At 42.0% G+C, this 21,495-nt stretch overlaps 1 protein-coding gene across 1 annotated transcript in view; it reads right to left on the reverse strand.

The window, feature by feature from the left end:
* Positions 1–21,495, reverse strand: part of LDB2 (LIM domain binding 2) — a 202,601-nt gene that overhangs the window by 33,591 nt on the left and 147,515 nt on the right. The window contains 3 exon segments of the mRNA XM_033160279.1: positions 1,699–1,782; positions 3,964–4,086; positions 16,323–16,495. Coding sequence (XP_033016170.1) covers positions 1,699–1,782; positions 3,964–4,086; positions 16,323–16,495 — 380 coding nt within the window.

Below are 21,495 nucleotides of genomic sequence, written 5' to 3' on the forward strand. Positions count from 1 at the left end.
ATAAATCGAGTAAACCGCATCTAAAATTCGTAAGTCGAGTAAGCCCCATCTAAAACCGCCAACGGATGTCCATTTGTAAGTCGAAAAATTCGTATGTCGAGTAATTCATAAGTCAAGGTACCACTGTATTTCTGCATCGCAAGGGGGTGGACTAGAGGACCTTCAGAGTCCCTTCTGTGGTAGCCATTTGTTCCTTATATGATAGGCCACTCACAAGGAAGGCAAGTCCTGGTGAAACGCGCTCTACGATGTACAGAAAACCCAAATTGTTCTGCTTGTTCCAATTCAACATTAAAGAGTGAGTTTTCCTGGGGAAAGCAGTGGGGCAAAAAACCATTACTCAGATATGGACTGTGAAAGTGTGGACCTGTATCTAGAAAGCATGGGGCAGAACATGGATAAAGCCCCTCCCTTCTGAGATATAACTGGCATACTCTCTTATGAATTTTCAGCACCATCTGAAGATTCAGGTCTTAGTATACCTGAAGGAGCGTCTCCACCCCCATCGTTCAGCCCAGACACTGAGATCCAGCGCCGAGGGCCTTCTGGCGGTTCCCTCACTGCGAGAAGCAAAGCTACAGGGAACCAGGCAGAGGGCCTTCTCGGTAGTGGCGCCCGCCCTGTGGAACGCCCTCCCATCAGAGGTCAAAGAGATAAATAACTACCTGACATTTAGAAAATACCTGAAGTCAGCCCTGTTTAGGGAAGTTTTTAATCTGTGACATTTTAATGTATTTTAACATTTGTTGGAAGCTGCCCAGGGTGGCTGGGGAGACCCAGCCAGATGGGCGGGGTACAAATAATAAATTGTTGTTGTTGTTGTTGTTGTTTGTTGTTATTCCTGAGGCTGTTCACAATTGCTCTAACTATTGGTGGTGTGTTTTAATATTTCCTGCCTTGTTTTTAAGCTCTGTTGTTGCTAATTTTAAAGTACTCTGTGCAGAATTGCTTTGGGAATCAAGGGCTGGCTTAAGATACCTTTATTTATTTATTTAAAAAATCAGATGCACACAGTGACATTGCTCGCTGCCATGGGCAGGGGATGTGGTTGACAAATGGTTTGCTGTACCTTGTGGATAACATTGATGGTAGCTAGCTAGCCAGCAGCAGCAGCATACTGTCACAGTGCTAACTGAAGCATCCCCTTCCACCACTGCTGTTTCCTGGTGGATTTCGAGACCCAAGAAATTCCTGGTGCATTTTCTTCCATCCACAACTGCACTGCATTGCTGGCTGACAGCATTCATAGCAAACCGCTTCCCATATGTGGCTGATAAAATAATAGAGGGGCAGGGGGGGGGGTCAAGAGCTGGTGTGTGGGTGGATGTGCTAAATATTGATCTGAAATCATCAGCCAGATGTTTAGCTGCAGGTCTCTCTAGACTTATAGTTCTGAAATACTGTTGTGTTCGCCAAGGAGATGCTTTCTCGGGCAACGTTAACTAGTGTTTTCATTACTCCTGACCTTCAAGGGACTGCCTTCTTTCTGTTCAGTTCTGTTCCATATTTACCTGGCTAGAAATGACCCAAGAAGAGGAGCTGAGCACAACAGATCCCAGGTTCCCCAGAAAACTGGTTTGAAAATGAAGGGAAATTATGGGGCAGGCCATGACAAAACCCACATGGTCTTTAGGCTACAGAAGAGCTTCTGAGGGCTGTGACAGTAACCTTTTCAAACATTGCTCATGGTAAGCTTACCCTGAGGTAGTTGAGGGTGAAGTTAGTGAGACCCATGCGGGTGATGTTTTTGGAAAGCTGCTCCAGCACCTGAGGGTCTTGTGCCTGTAACGGAAAACAAAGAGATGGTCTCTCGTGCTCATTGTGAGAAAGAAATGTTACAGTAAAATTATAAATCAAGGACATGCTTTAAAAATTGCCAATCCTATCTGAAAGCAAGCTGCCAATTTATAAAAAGCACCCAAGATTTTATATTAAACATTAGACACTAATTCACTAAGGGAAGGAGAGTGTAGTGCCCATTTCATTCCAAACACTGGGTTATTAGCAATGGTACGGATAAGCTTTTTGAAAATCATACTTTAGACTAGTCGTTATATCAGGAAACCTTACTACAGGGTAAGGAAGACTAGCATCGTCGTCTCCACACTGAAGTAAAGGGGCTAAAAATGAGAGTAGTGTCTTGTTTAGAGGCCATCTAGTTATTTTATGGTATGGGCAAGGTTTGAACTAGGACTTTCTTGGATCACAGCTTACTTACTCTGCTGCACGAGAGCAAGGATTTGAATTCCACTGGGGGAATAATTCCCATTATCCTCAAGGGTTTCTTACACACATTACCCCACAGCAGCATAGCAACTAAGTGTTAGTGTAATAAATTGGGGGAGGGGGACCCTACTATAAAATCAGTTAAGGAAAAAGTAAAGGGAACCCTGACCATCAGGTCCAGTCGTGTCCAACTCTGGGGTTGCGGCGCTCATATCGCTCTATAGGCCGAGGGAGCCGGCGTTTGTCCGCAGACAGCTTCCGGGTCATGTGGCCAGCGTGACAAAGCCACTTCTGGCGAACCAGAGCAGCGCACGAAAACGCCGTTTACCTTCCCGCTGGAGCGGTTCCTATTTATCTACTTGCACTCTGACGTGCTTTCGAACTGCTAGGTGGGCAGGAGCTGGGACCAAGCAACGGGAGCTCATCCCGTGGCAGGGATTCGAACCGTCGACCTTCTGATCAGCAAGCCCTAGACTCTGTGGTTTAACCCACACCGCCACCTGGATCCCTTATAAAAATAGTTACAGCCTTACAAATTACCAATGGAAAAAATAAACTCCCTAATTAATATGCTCGAGAGCAAAAGCAGACAGCGTCCGGATGCTAGCTATCATCTACTGGTGTAGTATGGTATAACCAACGGAAAGCATGTAAAATGTGCAGGAAGAGAAAGCAGGAACCATTCCCCTCACCTAGAAAGCAGGAAAGCAATCAAGCATACTAAGACGGATCCCTTTTCGTACGGAGGAGTAACCTGGGCCTGGAGCAACAGTTGGGAGAATGCTGGAGATACCCTATATGGGTGCTGCAGAGCTCAGAAGGATGCAGTTAACCAATGCACTTCAAAACTGTTTCTGACATGTGCTGATGTACCCTTGGAGCACAGCTGGGCAAAAGGTAACTCATGCAGAGATTGCCGACATCTGTGTGACAAGCAAATAAGGTCCCATCTGCACAACACATTTATATCGTACCACTTTAAATAGCCGTGGCTTTCCCCGAAGAATTCTGGGGGCTGTAGTCTGTATCTGAAGAAGTGTTCATGCACACGAAAGCTCATACCAAGAACAAACTTAGTTGGTCTCTAAGGTGCTACTGGAAGGAACTTTTTATTTTATTTTATTCTCACAATGCTCAGAGTGGTTTGACAATCAATCCCCCTTCCCAGGGAAATCTGGGGGTTGTAGCTCTCTGGGGCAAACAGTCTCAGCACCCTTAGCAAACTACAGTGCCCACGATTCTTTGAGGGAACTGTTTAAAGTGGTATACTTTAAGGTATGGTGCAGATGGAGCCCCCAAAATGTAAAAAGTAATAATAATCAAAGGTGGCGTATTCTTACTCTTAAACTCTTTAAAAAATAAATTAAAAAATTAAAAAAAATTGTCCAGTAGCACCTTAGAGACCAACTAAGTTTGTTCTGGGTATAAGCTTTTGTGTGCGTGCACAACATGGCTACATACCTGACTCTTTAAAAATAACTTTTATGGATATAAGAATGAAATGTGCCTCCGAATTTAATTCAGAAAGGAAGTGTGCATCAGCTTAAGTAGACGCTGGTCTGTCTACTCATTTACATCCACAAACGCTTGTGACACACCAACATAACATCCTTGTTTACAATGCGCATAACTCTTACGATAAATGGCCGTGACAGCAAATTGTGGGTTTGGATTGTTAGTCAAAATTTAATGGATTTTTTTTTTTAACAGAAAAAGCAATTCTGGCCAATTACTTACATGCATGGCTAAAATACTGCGAGGGACTAACTCTCTGTATTGTCTAATTGTAAAGTGCCAGGTTTTTATTCTCATAAGGTCATCAAATGTAAATTCCAAGATAAGACGTCCTTCTGTGCACACCTAGGAGAAATAAAGAAAAAGGAAGGAAAATAAACAAACACACACACACACTTCTTTGGGAAGCCTCTATAAAACTAAAAGAAACCAAACAAACTACAGTCCTAAGCAGGCTAAATAATTGCCAATATACTTTGTTATTCAGCATTATTGGGGAAATTGTATCCCATCTGGAAAAAAAGAGGAATTAAGAATAAACAATTAAATAAGCAGGCTGTGGATTTTAAAGCTCTGTGCAATCTAAATCCTATTTTTTTTTTTGTTTCCCTCCAAAATGGCTGGTGCTGATTAATGGTATAAAGGGCACAATGATGTTGATGGTGGGTGGTTGTGTAGCCTGATGTTCAGGTTCCTCTCTGCTGGTGGAGAGGAGCATCATGGGATGAGGGGAAGTGGGGATTACACCATGGGAAGCCGCTGCCTGTGGTTCTGCCACTGGTGGCAGCGACTAGCAGACAGCCCCAAATAGGCTGTTTCAGAGAATGGATTCCCCTATGGAGCTGGGTTCTTGGGCCAATCGGCCGCAGCAAACCCATGTATGGAAGCCCCCTGCCCCACCTTCTGCCTTGGTTGACGTGGGTGGCAAGGCTTCAGATGTGGTGGTAGATTTGCACTCCACTGCTCCCAACCAGGGATCTGTCCACCTTTCACTCTGGGTAACAGCTGCAATTGTGCAAATAGAATATCTAGCTGCTGAAACAGAGGATCCTGTATTCTTTATGTAATAGACATTAAGCAATCTTGTGTAATAGGCTGGGCTATAAAAGTTCTACATGTTCCAACTGGTTGTTAGGTTTACTCTGGTATGTGTCACACTCGGTAGTCATTCTTCAGACAGTTATTTTCATCCTTCCCATTATTTATTTTTTGCTTTCTGTTTTATCTTTCAATCCTTTTTGTCCTTTTTTTTTGGGGGGGGGGTTTCCTCCTCATCTCCTCCTGGTGCCCCAGGGCTTGTATAATGGATTGCACACCAATCACTTCTCAATTTTGAAAAAGTTTTAGCCCCAATTTCCTCCACTGATTCCCTTTGTTTAAATATTTCTGTCTGCCTGATTTGTATTCGCAATTGCATTCAAAGCTCTCTAGACTTGGGCTTCCTTTGAGCATCGGGAAACCACAATGCTTAATTCACATAAAAAGGAGTACTGTGGAGCCCCTGAATTCTTCTCCCACGTTACAATCGGACCCAGAGGAGAATTTATAGCATACCCGACAGATAATCCTTTTATAGGTCAGATGCCTCATAGCGAGGGATATTGTAAGATGGGCGAACCATGGAACTAATGAGGGGCATGAGAAGAGTCTGGAGGGACGTGTGGATATAGGAAAGGAATGATGGCACATTTTCTCTCTGTGCCCTGTGCTGGCTTTTCAAAGTGTCTCTAGGGCAGAACCAGCGGCTGATCAGGAACAGGAAGTGGGGAACTTCAGAGGAGGACATAACCAAAGGGAACATTTATTTACTTTGTAGCCCTGACAAATTCTGGAACCTGCTTTGGTAATTTAAGAATAGCATATCTTACAGAAGCACCCCTGTTGTTTATGGCAATATTAAAAAACATAATCTTTAAATTGTTGTAAACCAGGGTTGCACAACTTCCAAGAGACTGAGATCTACTCCCACTATACCGTATATACTCGAGTATAAGTCGACCCAAATATAAGCCGAGGCACCTAATTTCCCTACAAAAATGTGGGAAAGCTTATTGACTCAAGTATAAGCCGGTTCGCCTTTGCCACTGTGGTAGAGGAGGAACGAGCAGCCCAAAGCAGCCCTTTGGGCTGCTCCTTCCTCTTCCTCCTTTGCTGCTGTGGAGCTCACCCCATCGCAGGGTTTCGAACCGCCATTCTTCTGATCAGCAAGCCCTGGGGCTCTGTGGTTTAACTCACAGCGCAATGTTCCCTTGTGTTATACAGAGAAGGCTGGGATCCTGTCCAGTTTAAGCAGGAGCCAGGGGAAGTGAGCACCTGCGGGGTTTTAATACTTCCTTAACTGATAGGCTTTCTGCCTTCTGGGGTCTAAAGTTTGCATTTATGTGAGCAGTTCAGGAATGGAACAAGCTGCCTGGGGAGAGTAAAGAACCACCATTCTTGTACACTTCTTAAGGAATGGTTGACTTGAGTATAAGCCGAGGGCAGCTTTTAAAGCACAAAAAGTGTGCTGAAAAACTAGGCTTATACTCAAGTATATACGGTAATTAAACTGGCAGTGATCCACCCATTGGATTGACCAGAGCTGTTGAGCTTTTTTTTAGGGGGAGAGACCAGGATCGACCAGGGACAGACTGCAATCGACCAGTAGATCGCGATCAACCGCTTGGACAGGCCTGGTGTAAACCAATCTGACCATTACCGGTGGGGGGGGGGGTTGACCATTACCGGTTTTTTTTTGTTTTTGTTTTAATCTGCATTAAAAGCTGTAGTAGTAATTATGTTGTTGAAGTTTCTGGGAGCGACTTGCCCTAATAGCACAAAGCAGTAGGGCAGTCAGAAGGGTTTCTGGTTACTGTTGGCTGAGCTCCACAGCTACTCCAGAAGGTTATGCCGGTCAGCCTAAGGAGGGGGAGAAAAGCAGCCTAGCCCTAGGTGAGGAACCTGGGAAGACAAACAGGCAAGGGAAACTGTTTGACATAGGAAAGGAGAGAGCTAGGGATTGGAAGAGACTGTGGTCCAGAGGGATAAAAGAGTGAGACTAGCGAGAGCAGAGTGAGAGGAGGGAACAAGTGGACACAGAGAGAGCCACACAGGTCCAAGAGCTGCAGAGATGAGGCGGGATGAAATTTCACATACTTATTTGGAAAAAAAATACAAAGCCAGTCCCGCCAAGTCTTTTGACTGCAGGCCTCTAGAACTAGGGCTGACATCTGCTATGGCCTATGCCTCAGGAGGGGATCAATTGACAGTCATTGGGTTTTCCTCCTTGAAGTTACATGCCCTCCTTGAGCAAGAGAACCATGAGAATAACAGTGAGAATGAGCTGCAACCCCAAGAAATTTGAACTGCTTTGTTTCGTTTTGGTGCTTGCTTTTATGTTTTTATTCTGTATTTTTATTCCGTGAACCGCCCTGAGATCCTTGCATGAAGGTCTGTATACATATATAATAAATAAAATAAAACAAAAACAGAAGTGACTTTTATGCATGTTATAACAGGAAGGAATCTGAGCTGCTGCTCATACAGAAATTAGCTCTCCGTGCTGTACCCAAAAGCACAGGTCTGCTTATTATGGCTACCTTGGAAGAATAAAAGCATCCTCTCTGGACAGGAGGCAGCGTTCTCCCACTGACAGATCCTGACAGCAAAACCAGGGCTCGCTTGGCTTCAAGTATTTCCGAGAGCTTTCATTTTGCTTGTTCCCAAAAGCAATTCTCCTCTACTGTTGTATACTAGTGATGTTTTTATTTTAATTATTTAACAAATAAAAACCATCCATCTGCAGAAGAGTCGGGATGCATACAACACCCCAAATTAAGATATGATTAAATACCAGCCTGAGCAGAATGATCTTAAATCCCATGTTCATTCTGTCTCCTGACCACCAGGATCCACTTCCTGACCCAGGAGCAAACACCCCTTAGTTTCCTGCCCCTTGAGTGTCCGGGAGAACTAGCAACTCTATATGATGGATAGTGTGAGCAGATGCTAAGGAGCACAGGGCTCTCATACATTTAAGAGTTGTCAAAGCAAGGAGATTTTGCTAACAGGGCCCAGGGTGGAAAAACGTGCCACAATTGTTTGCAATCTTTCTTGTGTATGTGTGTCTGTTTTTGTTCTGTTCCTGCTATGGACAAGAGGTGGGAGTTTCTTGCCATGGATGCTTGTGGGCAACCATTCAGACCTCTCAGGATGAGGCCTGGATAGGCTGCAGAGTGTGGGTGAAAGTTTTATGTTTCTCAAAAGCCACAGAGGGAGAGTCCGTTGGCTCAGAGTGGGGCCTTCTTTGTGCGAGGGACAGAGGGGCGGGCTACCATACATGAAACATGGAGAGGGAACTGTTGCCAAGACCATAGGTTGTTTTGTTCATCTTGTGCTTGTTTTTTACCTAGGTATTTGCTTTAATTGAAAATTTGATTCTTGTCATCATAGAAGAAGAAGAAGTAGAAGAGTTTGGATTTGATATCCCGCTTTTCACTACCCAAAGGAGTCTCAAAGCGGCTAACATTCTCCTTTCCCTTCCTCCCCCACAACAAACACTCTGTGAGGTGAGTGGGGCTGAGAGACTTCAAAGAAGTGTGACTAGCCCAAGGTCACCCAGCAGCTGCATGTGGGGGAGTGGAGACGCGAACCCGGTTCACCAGATTACGAGTCTACCGCTCTTAACCACTACACCACACTGGCTTGTTTACTCTGTGACAGAATTGCCAATTTGTTATTTATTGGACCTGGTTATATGAGCTGGTAATTGTTGTATTTTGTTATTTTTCTCCGTTTATTTTTTTGTTACTTTGTCCCCTGCCCTGGGACTGGGAATATTCTATCAAGAGCAAGCTATGAATACTGTAAGTGAATAGTAATAAAATACATACGAGCAGAGGGTATTTATAAATGAGTGGTGCACACTGGACAAAAGATCTGAGCTTTGATTAACCTTCACAGCTCAAGAACACACTACGGAATTGATTGGCAGTAGATTCAATAGACAAAATACTTCTGTATATTGTGCATAATTAATTTACAGAATTCACTGCCACAAGATCTGATGACTTTACATCGGAGGAAAGGTCTATCAACAGCTAAATGCCATGACAGCTGAGCAGGATTTCCAGGTTTAGAGGCCTTTGAGTATACATTTCCTGGTGGGCAACCAAGTGGGACAGGGCTGTAGCCTTCATGAACATCATTCATGGGCTTCCCGGCTGGCCATTGGGTGATACTGGACTAGATAAAACTCAGCAGTCCAAATGTACCTTACATAGTTTCACATCAAATATTTAGACGGGAAATTTACTCCCATCGTTTTTGCTCATAATTCTGATAGAACCAGTGTGGTGTAGTGGTTAAGAGCGGTAGACTCGTTATCTGGGGAACCGGGTTTGCGTCTCCGGTCCTCCACATGCAGCTGCTGGGTGACCTTGGGTTAGTCACACTTCTTTGAAGTCTCTCAGCCCCACTCACCCCACAGAGTGTTTGTTGTGGGGGAGGAAGGGAAAGGAGAATGTTAGCCGCTTTGAGACTCCTTCGGGTAGTGAAAAGCGGGATATCAAATCCTAACTACAGGGAACCAGGCAGAGGGCCTTCTCGGTAGTGGCACCCGCCCTGTGGAACGCCCTCCCGTCAGAAGTCAAGGGAATAAACAACTACCTGACATTCAGAAAATTCCTGAAGGCAGCCCTGTTTAGGGAAGTTTTTAAACTGTGATATTTTAAATGTATTTTAATGTTTGGTAGAAGCCGCCCAGAGTGGCTGGGGAGACCCAGCCAGATGGGCGGGGTACAAATAATAAATTATTATTATTATTATTATTATTATTATTATTATTATTATTATTATTATTATTATTATTATAACTCTTCTTAGATGTTAGCTGCTTAACAGTGACAATCATTGGACATGATGTGAATTTTGTTTATATCTACAAATATTATACAGGACATGGCAGGAAATTCATTCCCCCCCTCCCCTGACCCCGGTGCCCCCCTGACAGTTGAGGAGCCTCTGGAATAGCATAGGTCGGATTTTGCACGGAGAGCTGCAATAGGTACTGTAAGGAGAAATTGGCTTGGCCCTGTGTAAGAAGCAGCACTTGCCTTTTGCACAAAACCACTGTTAGCCAGGATCCACAATTTCTCCATGTTTTATTTTTAAATGGTACATTTGTTTAGTGTCTAACGTCTCAGTACAATGGCAGATCTCTCTGTAGTTTGAATACCATTAACATACTGTTTAAAACCTAGAGCTCATGTGTTCAGGGACTTTAGTTTAACGAGACATTATCTAGGAAAGTATAAAAGGCAATTTTCTGAAAACGTTATAAGCGTTTCCCTCTGTAGTTGTCACCTCGTATACCCTACAAGCCCATTCAACGAGTTTCTCTTGTTGTATTTAGTAAGAAAATAAGTTTCAGGCTCAAATAGTCACATGTCATTAACTTGCCAGAATTTATTAAATGTGGTGATGCCTGCTAGTTTAGGTTGGTTTTTGAAAGGACCAGAAATTCATTAAAGATAGGTTCTGGTAAAGGCTGTTAGTCACAATAGTGAACGTGGATATTGGTTTTCTGGCTCTTCCTCTCTGTACCCACCCGGTGATGAGACCTAGTCCTGTCTCCTGTCCCAACAGTTAAACTCACAGATTTAAAAGAAATACAAGCTCTGGGTTGTGGCAAACCTACATTAAAAATCAATGGATCATGCCCATGTGTATGATTTCAAGTACGACCATTTTTAAAGAGATCACATACACTCACAGATCGTAACATCTAACAAGCACACTATGTGACGATATTTAACTTTCTGATTTTCTAATTCTAAACCAAACTATTTCTCTCTAATCAATTAAACCCAAATCTCACTCTCGAAGCTGCCTTCCCTTCCCTGCCCCCAAAGCTGCCTTTCCTATAAAATCCAAAATGAAAAGGTCTCCAATTAAGAAAACATTTTCTGTTGTGCTGCATTCATGTTACCGTGCTGTGAGCTCTGACATTTTGTTTCTGTGGTAACCAAAATCAGCTGATTAGTTGGCATGGCAACAGAAAAGATGTAATCCCGGCAGACACACTCTAATCAATGCCCCCAGCACAGATGGTCTCTGGAGGATCAACAAGAAAGAGGCTGGCAGGCATTCAGGAGATCACGTGGCAACTCCAGACTAGGCTAGGGAAAAAAGGAAAGAAAACTAAAAAAGAACATTTCTCAAACTAACCAGTAGCTTTTTAACCCCTTCTTTGTCTTGCTTAATTGTCAAAGATTCTGCAACTTCCACCACCAGGAAGGAGAACAGCATCACTTTAGCTTTATTATTATTATTATTATTATTATTGCACAAAATGTAAAATTTACAAAGTAATAAATTCTTCCCTGACCTTCAGTTTTTATTGCTTAGGGTTTCTTATATCTGCCCAAAATCCTGACTTGATATATGGTTTGTGTAAATTCAAAAAAGTATTGTGCTCCTTTACTTTTTATAAGGTAAGGGAACATAAATTGATCCTTGGTGTTATGTCCAAGACTGAGACACAGACTGTTGATTCAAATGCGCAGAAGGGGGAAGTGTATTTCAGCTATGCACACGGGCTGTTATTACAATTTTAACAATGCTGATCATTTATGCATTTATGTGGTGCTATAAGGAAGCACTAGCCTGAAATAAAAACCATTTCTACCACGCCATCCAAGTCAGGTAGGACTGGAAAGAGGCAGTTGTTTTAAACATGAAGGCAGGCGTCACACTTCATGCTGTGGAAACTCATCTTACCATTGATTCTAGTAAAAAGGCTATGCAGGGTTAAAAATAATAATAATCAGAAGCCTGTGAACCCTTTTGACCAAAAAATGACAACGAGTCAAAAGAAGTGTTGTATACATGGTGGAAAGCAATTAGAGGTGAATGGGAATGAGGGAATTCATTTTTAAAAAATGTATTCGCATAGGCTTGCCATATTTCAAGAAGTGAAAATCCGGACACAAATGTTGTTGAGCTTTCTTTTTTTGGTGTGTGTGTGTGTGGTAAACGAAGCTATTTTCCCAGAAATTCACAAAAAATTCAATACTTCCGATATGGGCTGCCATACGCCCAGGGTTTCCCCAGACATTTTAACTGTTTCCTGAAAATTCTGCCCGGACGCCGTTTTTGAAGGACGAATCCTGGCTATGTGTGGAAAATTCCACACATATGGCAGCCCTATATTTGCAAGCCTGGACTTTCTCCTTATTTGGTAGATTCCACACACACACACACACACCCCGCTTGGCATGTGGTGCCATGACGCCATCACTAAACCGAAGACCTGGAGGGAAGTGAGATAGTTACTGCTCACAGCGTCTGCCACCAGTTTCTGGATATTTCTCCAGAAGGTGAAAATGACTCCTATACTTGTAGGTGTGTATGGACTCTTTCCACCTTTTAGTCTATCTGTAGTGGTTGGGGGCAGGGGCAGAGAACGGAATCCTGCAGCCCGCCATATATTGAGAGGAGCATGGCAATAAGGTTTACATTATCTATTAGTTGGAATTACATAGCTTTAAAAAAGGCATTAAAAGGGCACCAAAGCAGCACTGTTTGGGGGTTGCAAATCTTACACACACACACACACACACACACACACACACACACACACACACCTGAGAACTTAGGGGCAAGTTGGCTCAGTCAGTAGAGCATGAGACCCTTAATCTTAGGGTCATGGGTTTGAGACTCATATTGGGCAAAAGATTCCTGCACTGCAAGGGGCTGGATTAGATGAACCTCCAACTCTACACTTCTATAATTCTATAACTAGTTTTGTTGCTGTTTGTGCAAACAGTAGGCAGTTTTCACCTTGAAAATGCTGGAACATGAAAATTCAGCACAGTTGCAGAACTAATGCTGCTACTCCAACCCACTTTCATTTGTTTTTTTATACCCGTTTCCTGTCTCCAGAGTAACAGCTAAGAATGCTGGACTTGGTGGTCCCTATTCATTTCAATAATAATAATAATAATAATTTGTTATTTGTACCCCGCCCATCTGGCTGGGTTCTCCCAGCCACTCTGGGCGGCTTCCAACAAAGATTAAAAATACATTAAAATGTCACACATTGAAAACTTCTCTAAACAGGGCTGCCTTCAGATGTCTTCTAAATGTCAGGTAGTTGCTTATCTCTTTGACATCTGATGGGAGGGCGTCACTACCGAGAAGGCCCGGTTCCCTGTAACTTGACTTCTTGCAGCGAGGGAACCGCCAGAAGGCCCTCAGAGGTGTACCTCAGTGTCCAGGCAGAAAGATGAGGGTGGAAACGCTCCTTCAGGTATACTGGGCTGAGGCCGTTTAGGGCTTTAAAGGTCAACAATAATACTTTGAATTGTGCTCAGAAATGTACTGGGAGCCAATGTAGATCTTTCAGATTGGTGTTATATGGTCTCGGCAGTCACTCCCAGTCACCAGTCTAGCTGCCGCATTCTGGATTAGTTGTAGTTTCCGGGTCATTTTCAAAGGTAGTCCCATGTAGAGCGCATTGCAGTAGTCGAAGCGGGAGATAACTAGAGCATGCACCACTCTGGCAAGAGTGCTATTGGAACAGGAGAACTTTCCCATAAATTTGACCTCCGTCTTTCATTACTGGGGCTGCTATAGGCTAAATATGCAATTTTTCAGGTTGAAACGATATTGCTTCCATGAATGCTATGAAATCTAACATGATGCCCTTCTCTATGGGGAAAATTATGCTACATTTCAGGGGCTGAGATAAACCACTGCAATTTTCTAAACGCTTTGTTGTGGAAAGATTCTTTCCCCACCCAACCAAAGTCCAATTTTTGTTTTGCTTCAATCAGTTGGGTAGTTATTTACTAAAGAGAAGACAACATGCTGACCTATGCAGCAGAAGTTAATCATTATTGTTTTATCTTATTTTATCTTATCTTATTTGGTGCTTTTTCACTCCCACAGGGAACACAGAAATTAACATGCAAAACAAGAATGCTAAAAACTGCTGTCTATATAGTAGCTTCATAGGTGCAAATAAGAAAATAATTTAAGAAATTTTGGATGGCTCCATATCAGAAACAAAGAAGAATGTTTAAGAATGTGATAAAATGCTCTAAAGCAGAGGCCCTGCTGAAACTGGTCTCACGTTGGTAAAAGAAGGCCCATAAAACAGGGTGTTATCTCCTGATATGCGGGGACAGGGAAATCTATATGCTCCCAGAGAAACATCAGAGCCTGGCCATTGAAGGATAATATCTATTCAGCTATTCTATTAATCGAGGGTTCAACATTCCAGAGAACCAATTTCCTACGAAATATTGCATTAAGTCAACTGGGCCATAATCTTGAGGCTAGTGCTACTTAGCCTGGAGGCTACACATGGAAGTAACAATGATGATTCAAGAACCATGCCATAGGTCAGAGCTAGATGGAGTGGTTCAATGGCACTCCACTGTATAATGCTAAAACACGATGGTTGCAATGGGAAGACTGTGAGCCCAATGATCTACCAGACGGCAATGTCAGACTGCTAACAGTGAATTACCAGCACTCAAACCAAATTGCAGAGTCCTGAGAAAAGACAACTACAGGTAACTCGCAACTTAAGTGCATTTAACTTGTGTACATTCAGCTTTATGCGCATGACCAAAAATTTAAACATGTAAAAAGGGGGTGGAAAGGGGGAGGTTGTCCTGCCACTGAACCCAATGTGTTTGGATTGTTGTAAGAATTTTAAGGTATTTTATTTATATATAATAATTGTTATTAAGGTACCAAAACAAATAAGGCCACATGTCTGAAAAACAGCACAGGAAGACAGGCCTCACTCCATTTTGACTCCCAACTGACCAAGTATTTCTTTGTCTCAGGAACAAAGGGGGGGGTTTGCCCCTCCAGCTACTCAGCAGCCCTCTGCCTGAGTGATAATCTCTGGCATCCTGATACCTGAGTGTCAGACAAAAAGGTGTGATTAACTTGGCTGGGATATAGGGAAATGTAAATATCTTTTGCTTCACTTGATGGGTTTTTGGTGGAGGGCAAGAGGAGGCAGGGGGCAGGATCCAGGATGCTCAGATCACTGCTAACAGACCCTCCCAATTTGTGATGTATGTATGATGTATGGAGGGGTGGTCTTGAGCTGGAGGGGGGCAATTTCAAAAGTCTATATAGGAGCTTGCGCACCATTGTTTGAGGTCTTTTGCTTGCAAAACACCCTGCTGCAGCAGTTTTCTAATAAAGGGCTATTACCTTGCTTTGAGAGATTCTGTATCGTCTCTATTTGTTCTTAGGTGCTCTTGACAGGAGGGGAGCCCTGCTGAGGCTCTCCCTCGGATTTGTGGACTCCCTTCTGGGGCTGAACCTAATTTTTATTACAGGATTACACATCATTTTGGCTTTGGAACATAACCTCAGAGAAAATTGTATTGGCTGCAACACCTGGAGCTATGGTACATCTTTACTTTGAAAGGAAGTGCAAGGGACATGCGCTGGATAATGCTGGTGGTATATGATGAGAGATGTCATAGCTTCCTGTCTCACACTGCCTGGGGGGGGGAAGCTACCTGCATTACTTTGCTGCTGTAGCAGAGGCCCTCCAAACTTTAAGCCAGCATCCCTGACCATTGGTTATGCTGGCTGGTGCTGATGGGAACTGAAATCCAGCATAAGAACAGCATGGCTGGATCAGGCCAAAGGCCCATTTAGTCCAGTATCCTGTTCTCACACTGGCAAACAACATGCCTGTGAAAAGTCTGCAAGGCAGTAATATGAGCACACACTGTGTGTGGTGGCCCAATTAATGTGACTCTTCCCTCTTTAAAATAAAAAATGATGAAAGTAGATCATGAAAATCTGATGTCTGTATAACCAGGTCTCTGCTCACCTTTTATGTGTGAGTATTGGCTGCTCTTTCACACACAGTTGGAACACCGGCTTTCTTGCTATATATGAGTGAATTATGCCTAAGTTGCAGAGTGTTGTGTTTCTTTTGGAATATAAAAAGTACTTGTGATTTCTCTCAGTTTGTGATTCATGACCAAGGATCTAGTCATGCAGTTAAAAAAAAAATTGTTCAAAGATTGAATTCTACCTGAAGTTAATGACTAAGTACTATTTATTTATAACTGTCTGGATTGATATAAATATGAATTATATAACTGTATTATAGAATTGGTTGAGTTGGACGTTGCGATTTCATTCATTGGCTCGATTGTCAGGTTTTAATTAAGTTGGTTTTTACTGATTTGCACTTAATTAATTTTTTTTCATTTCTTATCTTAATAGCTATAGAATGTCCATCTTTTCTTTATGTACCAATGACCTATGGTTATAAGCAATAAATCGGAAATGAACTGAAGATTGAAGTTTGCGTACAATATCGTGAATTTTCACATAAGTTCTTTTTCTGGTATTATTTGACAGAACTTCCACTTCAATGGTTTTTCAGTTTTAGCAAATTAAAATTCAAGGTATCTGGAATCACTTCTGCCATCCACAGATTAAAAATAAAAAAACCCAACCAAACCACCAGTTATTAATCTCTAATGTAATCTGAAAAGGGACACTGAAAACCCAATAACAATTGCATGTTTCATATTAATCTTTCCTATTACCTTTGTAAACATTGGTTTTCCATGCTGAGTGACCATGGTGCATTGATCACAGTCCACTGTGATGGAGGAGTTGTGGTATGATTCTTTTGAGTGCTTTAGGATGTAATACAGGTCTGTCACACCTCCTTCAAAGACAGTGCTAAAATACCGAGGAATGAGGGTCCTTCCAATTGCTGTTGGGAAAATACAAAGCAAATGAGCAAAGGGCACTAGACAGAACACTTTTAAGTTGTTTGCTGCTGTTCATTTACTAGAACAATGGTAATATCTGATCAAAACTTAATGCAGATTCCAATTAAACCAGTAAGAAATAAGACTACGCTGTTCCTTGTGGCGAGTGAGACCTGCGACAACAAAACTGGAGACCTTCACATATTGACATGTGGTCCAAAAGGGTATTATGATGGAGGTCCAGAAGAATTAGTAGGGTTGGCTCCGCCTGTCATTTTCCCAGAAGCCAGGCTCCTCCCCAGAATCTGCTCAGAGATTATCATCTCCCCACCCCACCCCCCCAAATGCACCCCTATTTGCTGGGTTTTGGCTCTGGATCTGCTAAAAATTGTTCCTACACCTCCATCTTCCCTCCTTCCCACCTAAATGAATAAATAAATAAATCCGTTTCAATAATAGAAACAAGTAAAACCATTCCAAATGGAATCGAACAGTCTAGACTTTCACTGGGCCCCAAACAGGTATATCAGATTTTCAAATATTGGCATACCTAAAAGGCAGTCAGATACCTAGTAATAGCAGTAGCAATAGGTGGAGAAATAAATATAAGCTGTAGAAGGAGGGTTTGTGGCCTTGGGTCAGAGTCAGGCATCTATGTAGGGATCTGTCCGGGTGTCCCAAAATATGTCTTAATATTAAAATTAACTGAGAAACATTAAGTAGTAATATACAACCTGTAGAATTTTATAATTGAATAGTTTTTTAGAATAATTAAGATTTTACTTATTTATATTAAATATTTTGTTTAAAATATTCCTTCGGTCCTTACATATTTTTGAGAGAGAAACTGCAGTTGGCAATGCATTTTAGCATGAAAACAAATAATGTGGCTAAGTAATTTAGGTAAAATTAGAAAATTGTAGAGCTGGATTTTCTGGCCTCCATCGTTCAGTCTATGTAGCAAAGCAGGATTAACCATTCCAGATGTGGTGACTGGTATGCACTGCCTGTCAGAGAAGTTTTTTTCCAGGGCCAGCTCACCATCTGATATGTAATTCTAACACAAATGGGTTTATTCCGTCTTTTAGAGGATCACTTTATTTAGGCAAAAAACCACCAAAGTTTGATACTACCCCAATGAGGATAGTATCGGTGGAGGTTTTGCTATTGACTTAAATCTGCATCTCCATTCTGCTATCCCTTATTGTCCCTTGTAAAATTACTGTCCTTATTGCCATCTGTGGACACTTTTCTGATGGGTTGGGGAATGTTCTGGAGCAGGTGGTGGTGGTGGTGGGAGACAGGGTGGATTTGATTTAAATCAAATCGATTTAAATCACGATTTAAATCACTAGTCAGTAAGACTTGATTTAAATCATTATTATTTTTTACAGAAAGACTCATTCTTGCAGGTATAATCTTAATATTTACAACCAGATGAAGGTTTCATCTTTGGAATAATAAATCTGCAGAGTGGTTTTTACAGTTCTAACAAAAATTACTGATTTGGTTATACGATTAGAAATACAAAGACAGGTAATTATGAAATTATGGTTTATATTTGGACAACTTTTCTGCTGTACTTTATTGGTAGGAGAAAAATAATCATTTCCTTAATAACAATTGAAACAATTTATTTAACTAAAACAATCACATTATAGCATATGTCTCCATGTTTGTTAACTGATGTGGTTAAACGATTAAAAAAAAAAAACCCCAAACAGTTTAGACTGAGTTTTAGCACACATGAAAAACTTAAAACAAATCCTTATTTCCTGATGATTAGCCTTTGGACTAGGGACGCGGGTGGCACTGTGGTCTAAACCATAGAGCATAGGTCTTGCCGATCAGAAGGTCGGCGGTTCAAATCCCTGCGACAGGGCGAGCTCCTGTTGCTCGGTCCCAGCTCCTGCCCATCTAGCAGTTTGAAAGCACGCAGTGCAAGTAGATAAATATGTACCGCTCTGGCGGGAAGGTAAACGGCGTTTCCGTGCACTGCTCTGGTTCACCAGAAGCGGCTTAGTCATGCTGGCCACATGACCCGGAAGCTGTATGCCGGCTCCCTTGGCCAGTAAAGCAAGATGAGCGCGCAACCCCAGAGTCGTCTGCAACTGGACCTAACGGTCAGGGGGTACATTTACCTAGCCTTTGGACTATAATGTAACTTAAATAGAAAACTATCTTTAGAAAGATTTTAAATCCAAAAGCATTTTATTTTAAAAATCTGATTTAAATCAAAAAAATCCAGTTTGATTTTTTTTTTAAAAATTTTTTTTTTTATCCACCTTGGTGGGAGATGAGGAACCAGATGGCCTGCTCTGGAAGCAGATTTCCACTGCACAAGCAGGGGGACATAATCGAACATCATTGCATGCAGGGCTTGATGTAATATTTCATCTGACTGTACTATAGAGACCCAAGTTACTTTAAAGTCCTACAGCTAGAGAGAGTTTATAGATAAAGTCTTCTGTGCATGCCCAATCAGGTGCATGTCTGCTGAAACGGCAAGAGCGGCAGCCCAGGTGAGGAAGTTCCACCTTTGAGGTATTCTGACACCTGGTATTTTAACATCTGCCTCAGTGAGGGTTAAGACATGGAGTGCTGAGGAAATTCAGCAGCAGAACGGCAGCTGGAAAATCTGAGAATGGAAATAGTGGTGGTGGGGAGGTTTGAATACACCAGTGATGCCAAACTTGTCCCTCCAGCTGTTTTGGGACTACAACTCCCATCACCCCAACCTAACAGGACCAGTGATCAGGGATGATGGGAACTGTAGTCCCAAAACAGCTGGAGGGCCAAGTTTGGCCATCACTGGTATACACCTTTTCCCCAACCCCAGTAAACCTTGTATGTGCTGCTGGAAGGCAGGACCTGCAGCAGTCTGTGTAAGGAAGCTTCGCTCAGTGAGAAACCCTGATTGTCCTTTTTTATAGTATTTTAAATATATTGCGATGCACCTTGAGAACTGCAGTTAGTAAGAGGGGTGTAAATATTTCAAAGAAGCAAAAGCAGAAATAAATGTTTGCATACTAGGCAGGCAAACTGAAGAACTTGGATATGGTTCGTTAAGCATTGTACATTTCAAACAAATACAGCTCCTTGCAATCCTCATTAAAACTTCTCTGTGCGCCCTCTATAGTGTGTAATTTAATGAGGGGAAAGAAACTAGAAGTCCAGTGTACATGCATTTGTTTTTCAAAAGTGTTAAAAGATTCCTACATTGCTTTTTTGTGATATACAACAAACATGAAATTAACCCATCAAGTTAATTCCTTGCTCCCCTAAGGCTAATCAGCACAAATTAAATTTCATGCTAATCATCTTGTACAGTTAACATGTGACAGAAAACCTTGAATTTGTTTTGATAGAATTAAATACATTTGTGTGGCTTATAAAAATGTATACAGTTTATGATAGTTGATCTCAGGAGGTGAAAGAATATTGTACCTCTTTCTCCTTACATCCATTAGAAACAATACAGCGTAAGAAATAATACTAGTTCTGTATTGGTGTTATTATATATATATATATATATATATATATATAGCCCTGAAATATTGGCATCCTATTGCTATGGAGTACATTTTGCCTGCAAAGGTATAGAAAAAGAATCAGGTGCCATTTCCCTGAATTCACCTATAACCTGCAGAGACATCATCAAATTGCTTTCCAAATCTCCCTACATATAGGAAAATTATTTTCCACCCTGTCATTTGGTATCATTTGCTGAGGTGTGCAGGAGACCAAATCAAAGAAACACTTTCTTTGTAACAACAGCGTAACACAGGGTACCAGATTTCTCAAGATGAGAGTCTCTGATGAGGTAGTGGAGGAAGACAGGAACGCAAGTGGATTCTTCCCTGGATTGACCAGGTACTATCTTTTGCCATCATTAGGCTCCCTAATCTACCAAACTCCACCCCCTGATCCACCGACCATCACTCTTTAGCTCAGGGGTCCCCAAACTAATGCCCGGGGGCCGGATGCAGCCCAATCGCCTTCTAATTGCGGCCCGCAGACGGTCTGGGAATCAGCGTGTTTTTACATGAGTAGATTGTGTCCTTTTATTTAAAATGCATCTCTGGGTTATTTGTGGGGCATAGGAATTCATTCATATATTTTTTTCAAAATATAGTTTGGCCCCCCACAAGGTCTGAGGGACAGTGGACCGGCCCCCTGCTTAAAAAGTTTGCTGACCCCTGCTTTAGCTCATAGGCTCTGGCCCTGAGTGCCAGGAGACAAGCAACTGAAAATCTCATCTCACCTCTGTAAGTAAAGACCAGGCAAGTTTTGCCATCAATACAACAGTGTCTGCAGGGAATGAATGATGAATCTTCAAGTATTATAGGCTCTAAAGAGCCAAAGTGGTAAAGTGGATAAGGATGGTGGGAATGTATAATATTAAATGGAAAATAAATTGTGTGTGTGTGTGTATGAATCTTCACTTATGGAGGTGAAAGTTTAGGGAGGTTATTAGAGGCTAAACCTGATCCCAGCCCAGAAGACAGAAATAGGATTGGAGAGCTGTACTGTTAGATCACAATAATCTTTATTTGCATCAGCCACTAGCTGTAGCAACAAAATAAAATGTACTGAAGATAGAGGTAAAAACTTAAATATACAAATGCAACGATATAAAACACATACATCTTCTAGCAGATCAAGATGATCAGGGGACAGCAAAAACTGCAAAGTTTTTTAGTGGGGGCAATTAGAATAAGATTTATTATTTGTTTATTGATGTAAACCTCCAATTGCCCCCACTAAAAAACTTTGCAGTTTTCGCTGTCCCCTGATCATCTTGATCTGCTAGAAGAAAGGACGCAGTAGCAACGGTTGAGCAACCTGGCATGGACAATAGTAGAGGGGTAAGAACCTCACTCCTCAAATCTTTATAAAGAGTGCAAGCCAGAAGCACATAAGCCACTGACTCAATATTGCCATCTCCAAATGGACATAACTGTTTCCCCATGGGAATTATTTGAAACCATCCCCTATAAAC

The sequence above is a fragment of the Lacerta agilis genome, chromosome 9 (assembly GCF_009819535.1).
Source record: "Lacerta agilis isolate rLacAgi1 chromosome 9, rLacAgi1.pri, whole genome shotgun sequence".
NCBI classification, from domain to species: Eukaryota; Metazoa; Chordata; class Lepidosauria; order Squamata; family Lacertidae; genus Lacerta; species Lacerta agilis.